Below are 14948 nucleotides of genomic sequence, written 5' to 3' on the forward strand. Positions count from 1 at the left end.
CAGCTCTGTTGCCCTTGGAATGCTGGCCATTTAGAGAAAGCGTTATGGCTTTGAAAGTGCTTTCCTGGCATGTCCCTCCGATTCCTGCGAGTCGGGTGATCCTGAGCCCGGCATGAACGCGGCTGCCACACAAGGAGGCCTTAGACCACTCCAGCCTCTGTGGGCTGCAGCGACCGCCTCCTTCCTCTCCACCTGCTGGGACCCCCTCCTTCCTCTAGCCCCTGTCTAGCTTTCTGGAAGCATCAGGAAGTCAAGGGAGACCTAGCAGCCTAGGAAATGCACTTGGTCAGGCGGTGCCTGCTGCCCCCAGTGTAGTGCTTAAGACATCCTTGAACCCTCACCTGCAGACCCCTGGGAGCTGGCAGGGGCAAAGATGTCTGTCTGTCTCTTTTTTAAAAGTCACCCGAGGATATGTTTTGTTGATTTTTAGAGAGGGAGGGAGGAGAGAGAAACATCGATCGGTTGCCTCCCATACATGCCCTGACCAGGCATCGAACCTGCAACCTTTAGGTGCTCAGACCAACACTCCAGCCCACCGAGCCACCTGCCTGTCTCTGTAGCACTGACTCTCAGATAAACTCAGTGCTGGGGCTGGGAATGGAGGTCACAGCAGCCCCCGGCCCGCCAGGTGAGGGTCCACTCTGGCTACAGGAGGGCTCCTTGGATAGGTGACTCCTGCATGTACTGGAGGGAGGGGTTGCTTCTTTGCTGCAAGGGCGTGAGTCCTGGGCAACTGGGCGGGGGGCGGGGAGGGGGGGCGAGGGCTGATGAGGAGGAGGTCTTGCTCCAGACGAGGCAGACAGCCCCACTTCCCAGCCTCTCCTTTCTTCTCTGCTCAATGGCCTGGGTTCCATCCAGAGACTGTGGACCTTGAGCTGTGAGAAGAGGGCAGTAGAGAACCCGGGAGAGTGTGTAGAAGAAGGACTCTGCCACCCCCTAGGGGACAGCCTGGCAGTGCCCGGAATGGCCACTGTCCCTTCCCAGATCAGTTCTGCTCCCAGGAGCCTGCCTGAGGGTTTCTTTGTTTATCGGCACTTAGTTAATCAGAAACTGCGCCCAGCACGGAGCAGGGCACCGGGGATAGAGAGCGAGCATGACAGGGGCCAGGCCTCGGGGGGCTTGCCGCCTGCCGGGAGGCTGGAGCGGAGCCCAGCAGGCAGGGCGGCCGAGGGGCTCCCAGGCTCGGCGCTGTTCGTGGCCGGTGCTGAGGGGCCGCCAGTGCTGACAGGTTGGTCCTGTGACGGATATTCCTGCTCCCTCAACAAGACAGCCGCTCACCTTTAAGTCAGAGGACAAGGTGTGTGGAGAGATTATAGTGAAATATGTCTTTACAAATGTGAGCCTCACCTCACAAAAGACAGATGACCCCCAAATAACTGTATGAGTGTCCGTGGAGCAGTCGTGCAGAGCGGCGTTCTTCCCAGGAGCCATGCGCCCTGCGGTGCGGAAGGGCTGCTGCCTCTGGCTCTGCGTGTCTGCCCTCAGACAGGCCGCCCTTTCCCACCACGCCCAGGTCTCTGGGGCCGATTCCTGCTGCTCCCACATCCCAGAAGCGACAGCCTGCGGAGATTAGGCCCCTGGCTGAGGGCCACACTGGTGATGAGCTTGGCTGGGATTTGAACTCTGATCTGTCTGACCCGAATCCGAGCTCTCAGCCAGACTCTGCTGCTTCCTGAGGTAGAAATGACACCCGGCTCTTACGTCTGCGAGTGCTTGGGGAGGAACCACGTGGGGTGTTTATTCACGTCCATGATCTCCTGCTATCCGCACACCCGCTGCGAGCAGGGCGGGCAGGGACGGCCATCCCCTCTTACAGACGGAGCTAGTTCATCGAAGTGTGATGACCATCGTGGTGACCACAGCAGTACGGCTAATCCGGGCCCGGGGCCCCGCCCTCCCCACCCAGAACTTGCCGTCTTCTCCTTTCGTTCACTAAGCTCATGTGTGAGGGGTCTAGCCTGCCTCATCCTGTGCTTCTCCCTCCTTCCTGTTTAATTTCTCTCTCTGCGGCCCATCCCTGACTTGACCCCGTCGCTGCCTCTCCCAGCAGCTCCACTCCCGCCAGCGGCCCGCGCCCTGCCTGTGCCTGCGATGGGCTTTCCCACGCAGTGGTGTGCGGGCGTCCCTTGCCTGCACTTCTCCATCACCGTCAGCTCTCACCGGTCTTCCCTGGCCACGCCGTGTGAGGTGGCACCCCCGGCACCTCGATCCCTCTTCGCTTAGTTTATTTCTCTTTTTTATTTATCTCTCGTCTCCACCTATTTTTGTTTCTTTTACTTTACAAAATGTGCCTTCCTCTCTAGAATGTAAGCTCTTTGCAGACAGGGATTTGTCTCTGTTCGTGACTGTAATTCCCCTTGGGCACGTATTCCATGGGCCCCAAGACACATCCCCTGCTTATAGGGGGCATGTGGCCAGGAGTGGCCATCCCCAAGCCATGCCCGGGAGTTCGCCCACTCCAGGAGGAGCCCAGGCAGTGCTGTGGGGGTGAATGCACCCACTGTGTGGCGCGGGCACAACCTCGTCCCCCCCCCCCCCGGCACCCTCACAGTGAGGCTGTGTCCATGCACGAGGGGCTGAGTGATGTCACCGGGATGCATTTTGGGAAGCGTCATGTGGTTCACAGACACCCGAGTTGCTCTGAATGCAAGCCTGACATCATACTGAAGGCAGCAGCGAACAGCATGTGCACAGTAAACAGGCAGAGACTGTCTTATTGATTAACAGATGAGGCCTCTATTATCGATCAGAGCTTGCCGAGGAAATTTATCACTTTTAATTTCAGGGATGCCAAATATTTCTGCCTCTGAGCCAGCCATTACAGAGACAATTTAAAGGTGCATGTCCCCCTGGAAGAGGGGGTTGCTGCCTGTCTCTGCTGGCTTGTGTGTCCTGGGTGCCTGCCTGAGCTGTTGGGCTACGCTGGGGGGAGTTGGCGTTGGGGTGGGGTGTGCTGGGCTCGATGAATGGGAGCTGATGTCCAGGGCATCCATGTGTGAGGAAGACTCTGACCGAGTGGCTGAGGACAGGAACTTGCACACCCTCGGCTCAATTTTGTGACTTCAGCCAGACAGGCTTGGAGGGGAAGGGCTTGGAGGACGACCAGCTGTGGTCAGGTAGAGCCCAGCCAGCCGCTGCCTCGGCAGCGAGTGCTGATGTGCCGTCTTCCTCTGCGCTTGTCTGGCGCACACATCCGGCCCTTGATGTCCCACCTGCCTCCTTCCCTTCTCTCGGCCATTAAAGCCGCCCTGACACCACATCCAGGGCTGTCTTCTAGGAACTCCTCCTACCACATCCCTTTGAAGCGGAGCTCTGGCTTCCTGGGGCTTCCCAGCCCCACAGGGAGCCCTTTCTTTCTAGTCCCCACTTCCCTCCTCAGGCCCCTTCCCCTTCTCTAGGGAGCCATGAGAACTGATAGAACCAAAGAAAGAAATACAATTAAAACCAGATCCCTTACAGACCCACGGAAAATCATCGTGGCTAACGATTTGGGGCCGGGGCAGCTTCTCTGTGAAGGGCCGGGGCTGTCCCTCCCCGGTGCTCCCGCTCTGGCCCGTCTACTCTCGAGGCTCACGCTGCATCTCCAGGGTCAACGTCTGCCCCCTCTGTGACACAGGGTGGCTCTGTGGACGTCAGGCTTCCTGGCTTTCTTCAAAGCTCTGTAAGCCCCTCATAGGCCCTGGGGCCCAGGGGTGCCCTCCAGCTTGAAGGGAAACTCAGAGGGGTCAGCTGTTCTCCCTGCCTCCTGCAGAACTCGGCTCCAGCCACCTAGAACAGATGGCAGTGCTTGCTTTTAAAGCACTTAAGGGAAAGTTCTTTCGTATCTTTCCTGGGGCACTGTATCACGCGTTCATTCTGTCAGTCAGACAGAATGAACTGTATCACGCGTTCATTCTGTCAGTCAACTAATACTTGCTGAGCACCTACTAAAGGTCAGTGCCCTGTCGGGCCGGACAGTCCCAGTCTTCTCGGGCTCCTTGCTCCCTTCACTGGTGAGAACTGGCCATTGGTGTTTAATTGAAGACTGACGCTACAACTTACATTCTGAGTTCTAGCCCTTAAGAGTGTGCTAATACTCCTGATTTTAAACGTTTAAAGAGCAGTAGAACCATTTTTTCCAAATAGAGTTTTACACAAAACCTCGATGCATTCAAGGGGTAAGTTGGATTTTCACTTCTTTGATTTGAGAGACGGCAGCCCAGAGCTCACCCTCTCGCCCAGGAGGCATCTCTGCGGGTGGAACCAGGAGGCTGGAGGGCACTGGGCTGCAGAGCAGAGGCTCTGACATCGGCTGCCAGCTTCGCCTCCACCTCCGCTGCTCCTGTGGGACCCTGGGCCAGCTGCTGAACCTGCCCGAGCCCGAGGTTCTCATATGCTAAAGGGGGGTAGGAATGGTAAGCGCTTTAGAAGGGTTTCAGCATCAAATGCAATGGTATGTCCTCAGGACTTAGCATCCTGCAGTGTGTGATAAAGTCTCAGGAAATCTGAGAGGCTTTGAAAACGCACTGGATTGTTTCTGCTACACCATTCTGCCTCTATGAACCCTGATAGACAACGAAAACACAGGCACCCTCAGGGAGGTGCTCGGTCATGCCGAGGGGAGCAGAGGCAGCAGCGGGGGAGGGCGGAGCAGCGAGGGCTGGGGTGCTCGGTGCGTGCTTTCTCCAGTTTTGAAAATAGAAAGGGCCTGGAATAGAGGAGGCGTGAGCCCAGGCATCACTCAAGCCCAGAGACTCAGGGAGGGTCGGGTGGTGCACAGGGGCCAGTGAGGACAGCTCCCTGTGGAGGCCTTGAGGCCGAGGAGCGGAATGGAGAACCAGTGAGGGCCACTGTATCTTCTTGAGCAAGGAAGGGTGAGGAGTCACGTGGCCTACAAGGGGCCTGCGTCTGCTGGCTGGCTCCGAGGGCAGCTGGTGGTGTGGCGGCCGTCCTGAGTCTTCGGTGTCCTGGGCACGGCCCCACGAGGGCCTGGTTGGGACAGTGGTTAGGGACGTGCGGAGGAAGAGAGGCATCCAGTAGACATTTGAAAGAAGACCGCCAGGGCTCACACAGGTGCTCCCTGGAGGAGATAACATCTTGAAGACGACGAGTAAGCGGTAAAAAGTCGTCCTGTCTAACTTGACGTCGTGACATTGTCGCTTGGAGCCTTGTGAATAGTGGTTCTAAAAAAGTTTACCAAGTTGAATTGCACTGAATTGATTAGTTTATTCCACAAGTATGTACAGTCATAGGTCCCACTGGGGGGGAGAGCAGATGCCCTCCCTCGGGAGCCAAGTGTCCGGAGATGGAGACAGACTGGCCCACAGGCATTGGTAAAGGAGCATGCGCAGCTGTGAACTGGACCGTACGGGGTGCGTCGGAGCAGAAAGGAGGGCTCCCTCCCCCAGACAGCGGGACAAGGGGAAGGAAGCTGATGCTTCAATGAGGACTAGAGACCGGCTGTACCGAGAGGCCAGGGCGAGGGGCAAGACTGTCAGAGACAGGAGGTACAGAAGGATGTGCAGAGACCTTGTGGTGAGGGAGAACGCAGCTCCTCCCGCAGCCAGAGCAGCTCCTCACAGAGCTGGAGCCTGGACAGCAGGAGTGAGGAAGCCGAGACATAGCAGGGAAGCTGCTAAGCACACCGAGAAGCGCTTTGTGCCTTGGCCGGTTGCTCAGGGGTTAGAGCGCTGGCCCAGGCACTGAAAGGTCACGTGGTTTGATTCCCAGTCAGGGCCACGTACCTGGGTTGCGGATTCGATCCTGGCCCCGGTCAGGGAGTGTGCGGGAGGCAACCAATTGATGGGTCTCTCTCACATCGATGTTGCTCTCTCTCCCCCTCCTTCCTTGCCTTCCACTCTCTAAAAAATCAAGGGAAAGGATGTCCTCCGTGAGGAATAACAGAAAAAAACAAAAAAAGCACATTGTGAGCTATCAGGAGGGGTTTGGACTTTACCCAGAAGGCACTAGGGAGTCGTTCCGGCTTTTGAATGGTCAGCTGTAGGAGGCGGCTGGGGGAACTGTGGCTTAGTTTTGGACACACAGAGCTAGAGGCTTATCCAAGTAGAGGTATGTCAGTAATTCCTTGAAGCATAATCTAGGCAGCAGAGCACGCATCACTCACTCCTTCCCATCCCGCACCTGGAGCAGCCCCCAAAGTCCCTTCTTACCAGGTGTCCCATCGGGAGCCCATCTCTGTTTGTCTTGGTTCCCTCTTCTCGCTGGGAGGGCCCTGGACGGCGCATTTGGAGTTCATGTGGGTGGTGCTTACCCCTTGAAGGAGGGCTGAGCTGGGCTGGCTGCTGGGGCCTTGATTCTCCCTGACACATCACAGGTGTTCACCCCCTGCCCCAGGTCCACCTGCTCTGTTTGGGCCCAGGACCCGCCTCCTAATGGAATGTCACTCTGGGAAGTTAGTAACCGCCTCCCCTTTCTTTCAGCGGGCGCCAAAGCCTTCGTCTGCGATCAGTGCGGTGCCCAGTTCTCGAAGGAGGATGCCCTGGAGACACACAGGCAGACCCATACAGGTGAGTCGGCTTCCATCCCCATTCTCCAGCTCCTCCACAATGTGGTAGCACATGGATGGGAGGCATCTCGGCCGCACCCCTTCAGCAAGGCGATATCCAGTCATCTCCTGGGGACCTGCGAGTGGGGGTGGCTGGGCAGGTGTGACTTTGCTCCCTAAGAGCATTGCCCTGGATTTAGGCCTAAATCTCTGTCTCTAACAGGCCACCGAGGTCCGTCTTCTCTTGTCAGGATCTTTCAAAGTCCGGGATGTTGTCTAAGCATCCCCTTCCTCTGAAGGGTCAGGACACCCTTTATCCCCTGTGACCAACTCTGACACCCTTGTGTGGCCCAGTGGCTGGTCCCCCATCTGCGAGGGTAGAGTCATGGTCTAAAAGAAAGCAGTCTGCACACAGGGTGAACAAGCAACGATATCTTGTTATTTGACTTCAAAGCATTGATTTCACAGCTTCTTCTCATCACTGTGATCGCACTGTCCTTGTCATGGGTGTGCCCCCCGCCCACTGGACACTCCTTAGGTGCCAAGCACCGGCCTCAGTGTCCCTGACCTCACCTGGCCGGTCTCCCAGTAAACGTGTGAGGTAGGAGGCGACGCCCATGTCACAGATGAGACTGCGGCTCGGGGGACAGAAGGTGACTTGCCTGAGTGAGTGAGCCCGGGAGTGGTACAGCTGAGACCGTCTGGGATGAAACCCAGCTAAACTTTTAGCTCTGCCACTTCCTGTGTGCGGGACCGTGGATCAGTTACTTAAACTCCCTCAATTTCAGTTTCCTCATCTGTTAGAAAAGTGGAGTAATGATAGTACCTACCATAGAGAGTTGTAGGGATTAAATAAGATGTTTTATTTAAGGTGATTGGCAGAATGTTTGGCTCTTAGTAAGCATTCAATACATAGTAGTAGATGTATTTAATTTAATAAGTATGTGTTGAGTCCCTACAACATTCCTGGCACTGTTGGGCCATTTAGGGAGAGTAACATAGGTGACGGACAGCGCTTCTCATGGAACTGTGATCCTAACAGGGCGAGAGTATAGGCAGATAGGTGTCGAATACACTGCCACGTTATAGTAAGTGCTGGTGAGTACAGATAAAGCAGGATGAGGGTAGAGAGTGATGGGGGGAAAGTGGAGTTTTAATCAAATGGTCGGGGAAGGCCTCTCAGAGAAGGTGGCATCTGAGCAGAGTCCTAAAGGGAGGGACTGAGCAGCACAGTGTTTTCAAATGCTTGCAGACCATAAGCTGATCAGAGACTTGTAGTTATAAAATATAAAGGAGTCTTATGTCTCAATTATAAAAATACAAATAACCAACATTAAAAACGGACAAAGGAACCTGATAGACATTTCTCCAAAAATAGACAAATCCGTGAGCTGTCAGAAAATGCAGATCAAAATCTCAGTGAGGTCCTCCTTCACCGGGGCAGGATGTGGCTGTAATAAAAATACGACTGCGAGAAGGGTTGGCGAGGATGTGGAGAAGTCAGAACCCCGCGCTGCTGGTGGGGGTGTGGAATGGTGCGGGCACTTTGGGAAACAGTCTGGTAGTTCCTCAAGAGGTTAAACAAAGTCACCGTATGACAGGGCAGTGCCCCTCCTAGGGACGTACCCAGGAGAAATGAACACATGTAGCTACACAAGAACTTGCATACACGTTTATCGCGGCGTTATTCACGGTAGTCAGAAGGTAGCCCTAGCCAGTGTCTGCCCGCTGCCGAATGGATGAAATACCATGGAATATTATTCGGCTACGGAAAGGAATGAGGTGCTGATACATTCCACAGCATAGGTGAACCTTAAAAACCTCACGCTCTGTGAAAGAAGCCAGACACAAAAGGCCGCGTGGTGTACGGTTTCATTTACAGGAAACACCCAGAGAGGCAGATCCATACACAGAAAGGAAATGGGGGTTCGTTTCAAGTGAAAATGTTCTAAAATTGTGATGGTTACACAACTCTGAATGTATTAGAAACGATTGAACTGTCTTCAGTCACTCTTAATATGGTTTGGAACTGTGCGTGTCTACCTACACACGGATCTTTTTCAGGAAATACCTATACTGTTTGTGCTCTGTGGTTGGGAGTCCGCGGATACAGAGGGCTGGGCGTATGCTTTGATCTATGCCATTTTATATAGGGGACTTAAGGATCGTGGGCACTGAGGCACAACTGAGTTTGGGGGAGTCAAAAGTTATACACGGATTTTCAGCTGCATGGGAGGTCAGCACCCCGAATCCCCCATTGGTCAGAGGTTAGCTGTGCTTTAAAAGCATGAATTGCACATTGTGTGGTACCTGAATTATATCTCGGTAACGCTGCATACACATGCATACCACACGCACATTTATAGGCAAGGGGACAGTAGCTCACCACAGGGCTAGAATGGGAGGGTGGCCTGACTCAACTTACGTGTCTGGGCGAGCGCCCTGGGCCCTGGGTTGAGCGGGACCACAGGAGGGTTTCCGTTGTTGGCGGCTCTACAGCAGTTGATTGAAGCAACGGTGTCTTTTTTCTTGGGCAGTTCTGTGGGTTGACTGTGCTCAGCCGGGCAGTTTTCGCGTGGGGTTGCAGTCGGGGAGTGTCTGCCTGGGGTATTCTGCAGACTCGACCGGCCTGGGTGTCCAGTGGCCTCCTCAGCCCCTCGTGGGCTATCGGTGCTCCCCCACGTGCCCTCCAGAGCCGAGTAGCTGGACTTCATGACAGCGCCGGGCAGCCCCCCTGCAGCTGGCGGGGATGCGGCATCGCTCCGCCAGGCTTTAGTGATCACAGCAGGCACGGGTCAGCCCAGGTTCCGGGCGGCCGACTAGAGTGCCTTCTGGGAGGGCTGGCAGGCAGACAGGGAGAGGAACTGATGGCAGTCGTCTCTGGACTCAGGGCTGAGCCACCACGGTTGTGTGTGTGTGTGTGGACTGCAGTGGAAGAGGGAGGGATCCCAGTGAGCTGCTGCCGTTACAGTTATTGTCGCAGGTATGTCCTTGTCCTGCCTCCTCACCAGGTCTGCTCTCCTGAGCGGGCTGGTGCCACGGGTGTTGGCCTGTGGCAGTGGGAGGAGAGCCTTCTAGGCGAGCTGGCACTCCTGCCGGCACCTGCCCGGCTCCGTTGGAGACGGGGACTTGCCCAGATGATTGTGCTCAGGGCCCCAGAGCTGGTTGTCTTGAGAGCCAGAGGCGATCTCCCCAGCCCCGCTCTAGACCTCACGTCACTGAGGATCCCACCCTGGAACTGCTCCGGGGCTGAGGGACTGCGTGCGGGCCAGGGTGCCAGGCAGCTCATTCTGTCCATCAGGTTCATGTGCAGAGCAGGGAGCGAGCTGCCACTCAGCCAGGCCTGGGAAGAGGCACAGCCCCGCGCGGGGAGCAGAGGGGACTCTGTTCGCAAGCAGACCCCACACCTTCTGGCACTCGCTAGGGACATGACAGTGACCAACACAGACACCTCCCAGGCCTCCCCCCCTCAACAGCTTTCTTCAGATATAACCCACAGAACAGCTCACCTGTTGAAAGTGTACAGTTCAGCGGCTTGGGTATATCACTTTGTTAATTTTTACGGCAGTGGTAAAACATGTGCAACATAAAATTAGCCATTTTAACCGTTTTTATTTGTACAATTTGGTGATATTAATGACCCCGGCCTGTTTTCAGAGTTTGGGTTTTGCATTGGCTTTGAAAGTCAGGACGTGTCCTCGGACCAGTGACTTTCTAGGATTGATGAAGTAACGAGAACTTGAGAGAGTCAGCCCTTTCCGGAAAAGGACTGTTTAGAGAGAGATGATTTGGAAGAGCCTGGAGTTGGAGTCAGAAGCCTGGGGTGGGGCTCTAACTCCACTACCTGGTTGGTGAGTACCTTGCCTTGTTACTCGCCTTTCTGCCCTACAAGTCCCCTCACCTGCGAAAGGAGCCCGGTGCGGTCCCTCCTGTGGCACAGGTAGGGCCCAGCCCGCTCAGCCTGGCTTTGCTCCTCCAAGCTGAGTGCTTGGAGCTCGTGAAAGGGGAAAACAGTTGAATCCCAATTAAGGACGAGAGACCAAGGCGGGTGCTTTGAGAAAGGCGCCCTCCCCGCCCGGGTGTGAGAGTGGCAAGCTCCCCCAGCCGAGAGGAGTGCCTCCCGGTGCCACCGGGCTGGGCCCTCCTGGGCAGAGGTGCAACGGCAGCCTCACCCTCAGCGGAGGGCCGGCACCCAGGCGGCTCTGCCTGACACGTGGCAGAGCTCGCAGGTCACTTCCAGCGCTGTTTCCGCGGAACCCACACCGGGCTTCCGGCTTCTCTATGACCAGTCCTTGGACGAACACAACTGAAATCCGCTTGGGTTCTCAGAAAGGGACCCCATGACGGGGAGAGGCCTGATGTGAGGAGTGCTGGTAGGAGCGCTGGGGGAGCCAGCGGGTGCCCGGACTGTGGAGAGCCAGCAAGAGAGCAGGGAGCGCGCTCTGAAAAGGAGGAGGAATCGAGACCCCAGAGAGTAAAGTAATGGCAGTGCCACCTTATACTTCTGACACCTTAGTTTATAAAACGCCTTCCTGTATTATACCCATTTAATAGGTGAGAAAATGAAGGTCTCGAAGCCACCCACTAGGGGGTGGAGAGCTGGAACTTGACCCAACTTCAGTGCTCTTCCCACGACGCCTCCGCTGCCTGCACATTGATTTACTGTTTAAAGAGAGCATGTCAGAGACCATTTAGCTCATTGATCTCTGGTCCGTTTGATTAAGAATCCTCAACATGCTCTAGCCGGTTTGGCTCAGTGGATAGAGTGTCGTGGGCCTGCAGACTGAAGGGTTCTGGGTTTGATTCTCATCAAGGGCACGTACCTCAGTTGCAGGCTCCTCCCTGGCCCGGCCTTGGTTGGGGTGTGTGTAGGAGGCAACCAATCAATGTTTCTCTCACATCGATATTTCTCTCTTCCACTCTCTCTAAAAAATCAATGGAAAAATATCCTGGGGTGAGGATTTAAAAAAAGAAAAGAATCCTCAGACCCTGATGCCCACGTCCCCCTCCTGAAACAGACCGGGTCTGGCCTAAGGCCGCCGTCAGGGGAAGTCACAGAGCTAGGGTAGCATTGTCAGATGGGTGATGGTGGGCCGTACAGGTATTCTTGACACTGGAAAGTGAATTTAGTAAAAAGTATTTCCTTTTCCATTTTAGCCAACAGACTGCCATCTTTTGACCCTTTTGTTGTTGTTGTGTTAATCCTCACCCGAGGATATTTTTTCCATTGACTTTTAGAGAGAGTGGGAGGGAGAAGGAGAGACAGAGAGAAACATATTGACTGGTTGCATCCCGCAGGCGGCCCCAGAGATCGAGCCTGCAACCAACCCAGGTACGTGCCCTTGACCAGAATCAAACCCAGGATCCTTCCGTCTGAGGGCCGACACTCTATCCACTGAGCCAAACTGGCCAGGGCCAACATCTGACCCTTTTGACGCCACTTAGCCTGGACACGTGTCACGGTGTGTGTGACCCACCTTGTCCCCTCCCTCCAGGATCTTGGTGAGCTCCAGCCGGGGCCCTGGGAGGCCACGCTGTGGTTGGGCTGGGCTCAGGCTCTGTTGCCACACTCCGGTTTTCTGTTTTGGTACAGGGAAGACATTGAGGAGATAAACAGAGATCACTTTACACCTTTTATATTATGACAAATACATATTGCAAAACACTGCTGCTTCCAAAATGTTTGGGTGGCAGAGCAGCGAGGAATTAGCAGCTACGCAGCTCCCGAGATGCTTGTACTTCATTCACACATCAGAACTTTTTTACACTTTCCAGCAAAATAAAAAGTGAGAAGGCACACATACACGCGCGCGCACACACACACACACACGCACACACACACGCACACACGCGCCCAGCGCACCACTTGGATGCTATATCAGGAAGGTCTTAAATTAGTAAGGAGTTCTTTAAGTGCAGATAAACTGATAAATACCATTAATGGCTTAATTTATACTCTGGGTTTGAAATTTGACACATGGACACTATCTTGGCTCAGGAAACACAAGTGGGTTTGTGCCAGAGGTTTTAATGACCGATCAGTAATATAAATTGCTGCATCACTGCACAGAAATAGCTTCTCCATGTCATTTGATCTGGAAACTTCTCTGGCCAGGCAGCAGTTAATAAATTTAAAAATAATTACCCTCTTTATTCAAAGTCAAGCTAATGAGGAGTGGTTTTTACAAATCATAACGTTGTCTAGGCCACTGTACATCCCCTTTTGGGACTTGAACAGACCTGGGGGCAGCAGACGGAATGGGTGGCATGAATTAGAGGGCAGGGGCGCTCGCTCCCTTGGCTGCTGGGTGAACGTGAGGGGCTGGGGCCGTCTTCAGCATGCCCTGTGGGGTAGGGGAGGAGGGTCAGCGAGGAGGCCTTGGGGGTGACCTGTAGGAGTCTTCAACTCTTTTAACCCATATGTAGGTTAAAACATGGGGAGAGGGGCCAGTGCTGGTGGTGGGCCGGGCGAGAGCCCATGGAGGAGGAGAGACAGGTGTGCACACGGCTCCTGGGGGACGATGGACCTGCCCAAAGGAAGGGAGTGGATAGGATGGTCTCTAGAGCGCTTTGCTCCCCGGACAAGTTTGGGCCCTAATGGGGCAAAGCAGGTTTGTCTTGCAGGCTTTAGAGAAGAGGGACCCAGGAGCTGGTGTCAGAGTGTGAAGTTCACATTTTCTGTGCGTGGGGACACCCAGAACTTGGAAGCCTGTACCTCATTTAGGCAAATGCTAGCCCCATCACTTTCATGTTGTATGATCTTGGGGAGGTGGCTTAATTTCTCTAAGCCCTGGTTTCCTCTTTGTCACGTGGGCAATGATGGCATCTGTCCTGTAAGGGGTATTGTGAGGGTTAATTGGATAGTTCATGGGAAGCGCTCCGTGTAGGCCTGGTGCAGAGTAAACACTGATGTGGTGGTATCATCATCGTGATTCATCCCGAGGAGGGCACCCGTTCCCCACCACCGTGGGCGGGAGTGTGAAGGGCCAGGTTGGTGGCAATGGTGGTGGAGGAACAAGATCGGTGGGATTCCCCCAGGATCCCTGACTTGTCCTCTGACTGGGCCATTTCCCCTGTGCCCACAGACCTGACAGCCACCGGACCCATCCACGTGCAGTTGGGAGAGGTGAGGGCAGAATGAAGTTCTTCTACAGGTTGAACAATCTCACAGAGCAGATTCTTATTTTAAGCTCTGGTGCCTGGAATGCCCAGGGGGACCACCCTTACCAACACCCAAACTGATGTCGTAGACACCCAGGTCAGACACGCTGCGGAGCTGGGATCAGCACGGCACTGAGCAGGTGTCTGCCCTCCAGAAGCATGTCTCACAGGAGGCCTCCTCGGATGGTGCCCTGGAAGGAAGGCTCAGGCATCTGGAGTCCCACTGGTGCCTGGCCAATGGCTGTGACCGTCGGGAACCTGGGTGTTCTGGGGCTCCTGCCTTCTGTATTCAGGGCCCCCTAGTGCCCAGGTGAGGAAAAGAGGCAGATGGCTAAAGTCACCCCACGTTAAGAGTTCTGGGGCCAGGAATCTTCAGGGAAACCTTGGGGTCCCCGGACACTGGGTGGAACTGGATCTCTAGTAGACTTGCCCCAAAGCAGTTCCGCTCTCTCCTCCAGCCCCTCACTTGCCCCATTGGCTTGCAGGTTCGTGACCTGGATTTGCTGCCCATCAGAGTAGTCTATGCAGCTGGTTCATTTTGTTATTTCTCATTCACTTATTTCCCAAGTTTCAAAGTACCTACTACATGCAAGGGCCTTGGTAACCCAATACCTAATGGTGAACAAAACTGCCTTTCTGGGGGTTACAGTGCTGTGAGGGAAATGACCGTGCAGGTGACCCTGCCTTGGGAGCAGATAGTGCATAGCTACACTCCCATGGACACTTAGGAGTTACAGTTTACTAAGGCCTCACGACAGCCCTAAAACATAGATACTCTTCTCCCTATTCTTCGCTACAGAAAGCAGACCTGGACATGTTAAGGAAGGCCAGCCCAGGAGGAAGCTAGAAAGTAGGCCTCGGGCTCCTGCACCCCAGAGCCCATGTTATCCCTCCCCATGGGGTGTGAGCATTGAACCTAATGTGCAGACCAGGGAGTCAGCTCTGCCCAGCCAACAGTCTAGGTAGGAAACCAGGGCTCAGAAGCCCATATTTGCAAAAGGGGTCAGTTAAGAACAAGCCAGGCAAGAGTTAGGACCCATGAGTTCGTCCAGTCCAAGAGTCTCTCCACCCTGACTACAAAGTAAGGGCTTTCTTTTACTGGCCTAGAAAAAGTTGCTGAGTCCCCACAATCCTGTGTCACACAGGAAGCCATTCAGGCAGATGCAAATGTTGAGGTGCTGGTTCTCCCCCACTCTGTGTTGGCTGCAGGAGGGCCCTGCAGACCAGAAACAGTGAACACACCCGGTGAGGGCCAGCAGCTGTGCTGTGGGATCTGCTGTCCCTCGGGCAGGGAGCAGGGGCT

The 14948-nt window shown here is 54.8% G+C and overlaps 1 protein-coding gene across 2 annotated transcripts in view; it reads left to right on the forward strand.

Moving 5' to 3' along the window:
• Window positions 1–14948, forward strand: part of ZBTB16 (zinc finger and BTB domain containing 16) — a 185339-nt gene that overhangs the window by 119288 nt on the left and 51103 nt on the right. For both annotated transcript variants that reach the window (XM_081099172.1, XM_081099173.1), the window contains exon 4: window positions 6420–6506. In XM_081099172.1, the coding sequence (XP_080955298.1) occupies window positions 6420–6506 (87 nt within the window). The remainder of the gene's footprint in view (window positions 1–6419; window positions 6507–14948) is intronic.

This window comes from Myotis nattereri, assembly GCF_964212035.1.
Source record: "Myotis nattereri genome assembly, chromosome: 9".
Classification (NCBI taxonomy): Eukaryota; Metazoa; Chordata; class Mammalia; order Chiroptera; family Vespertilionidae; genus Myotis; species Myotis nattereri.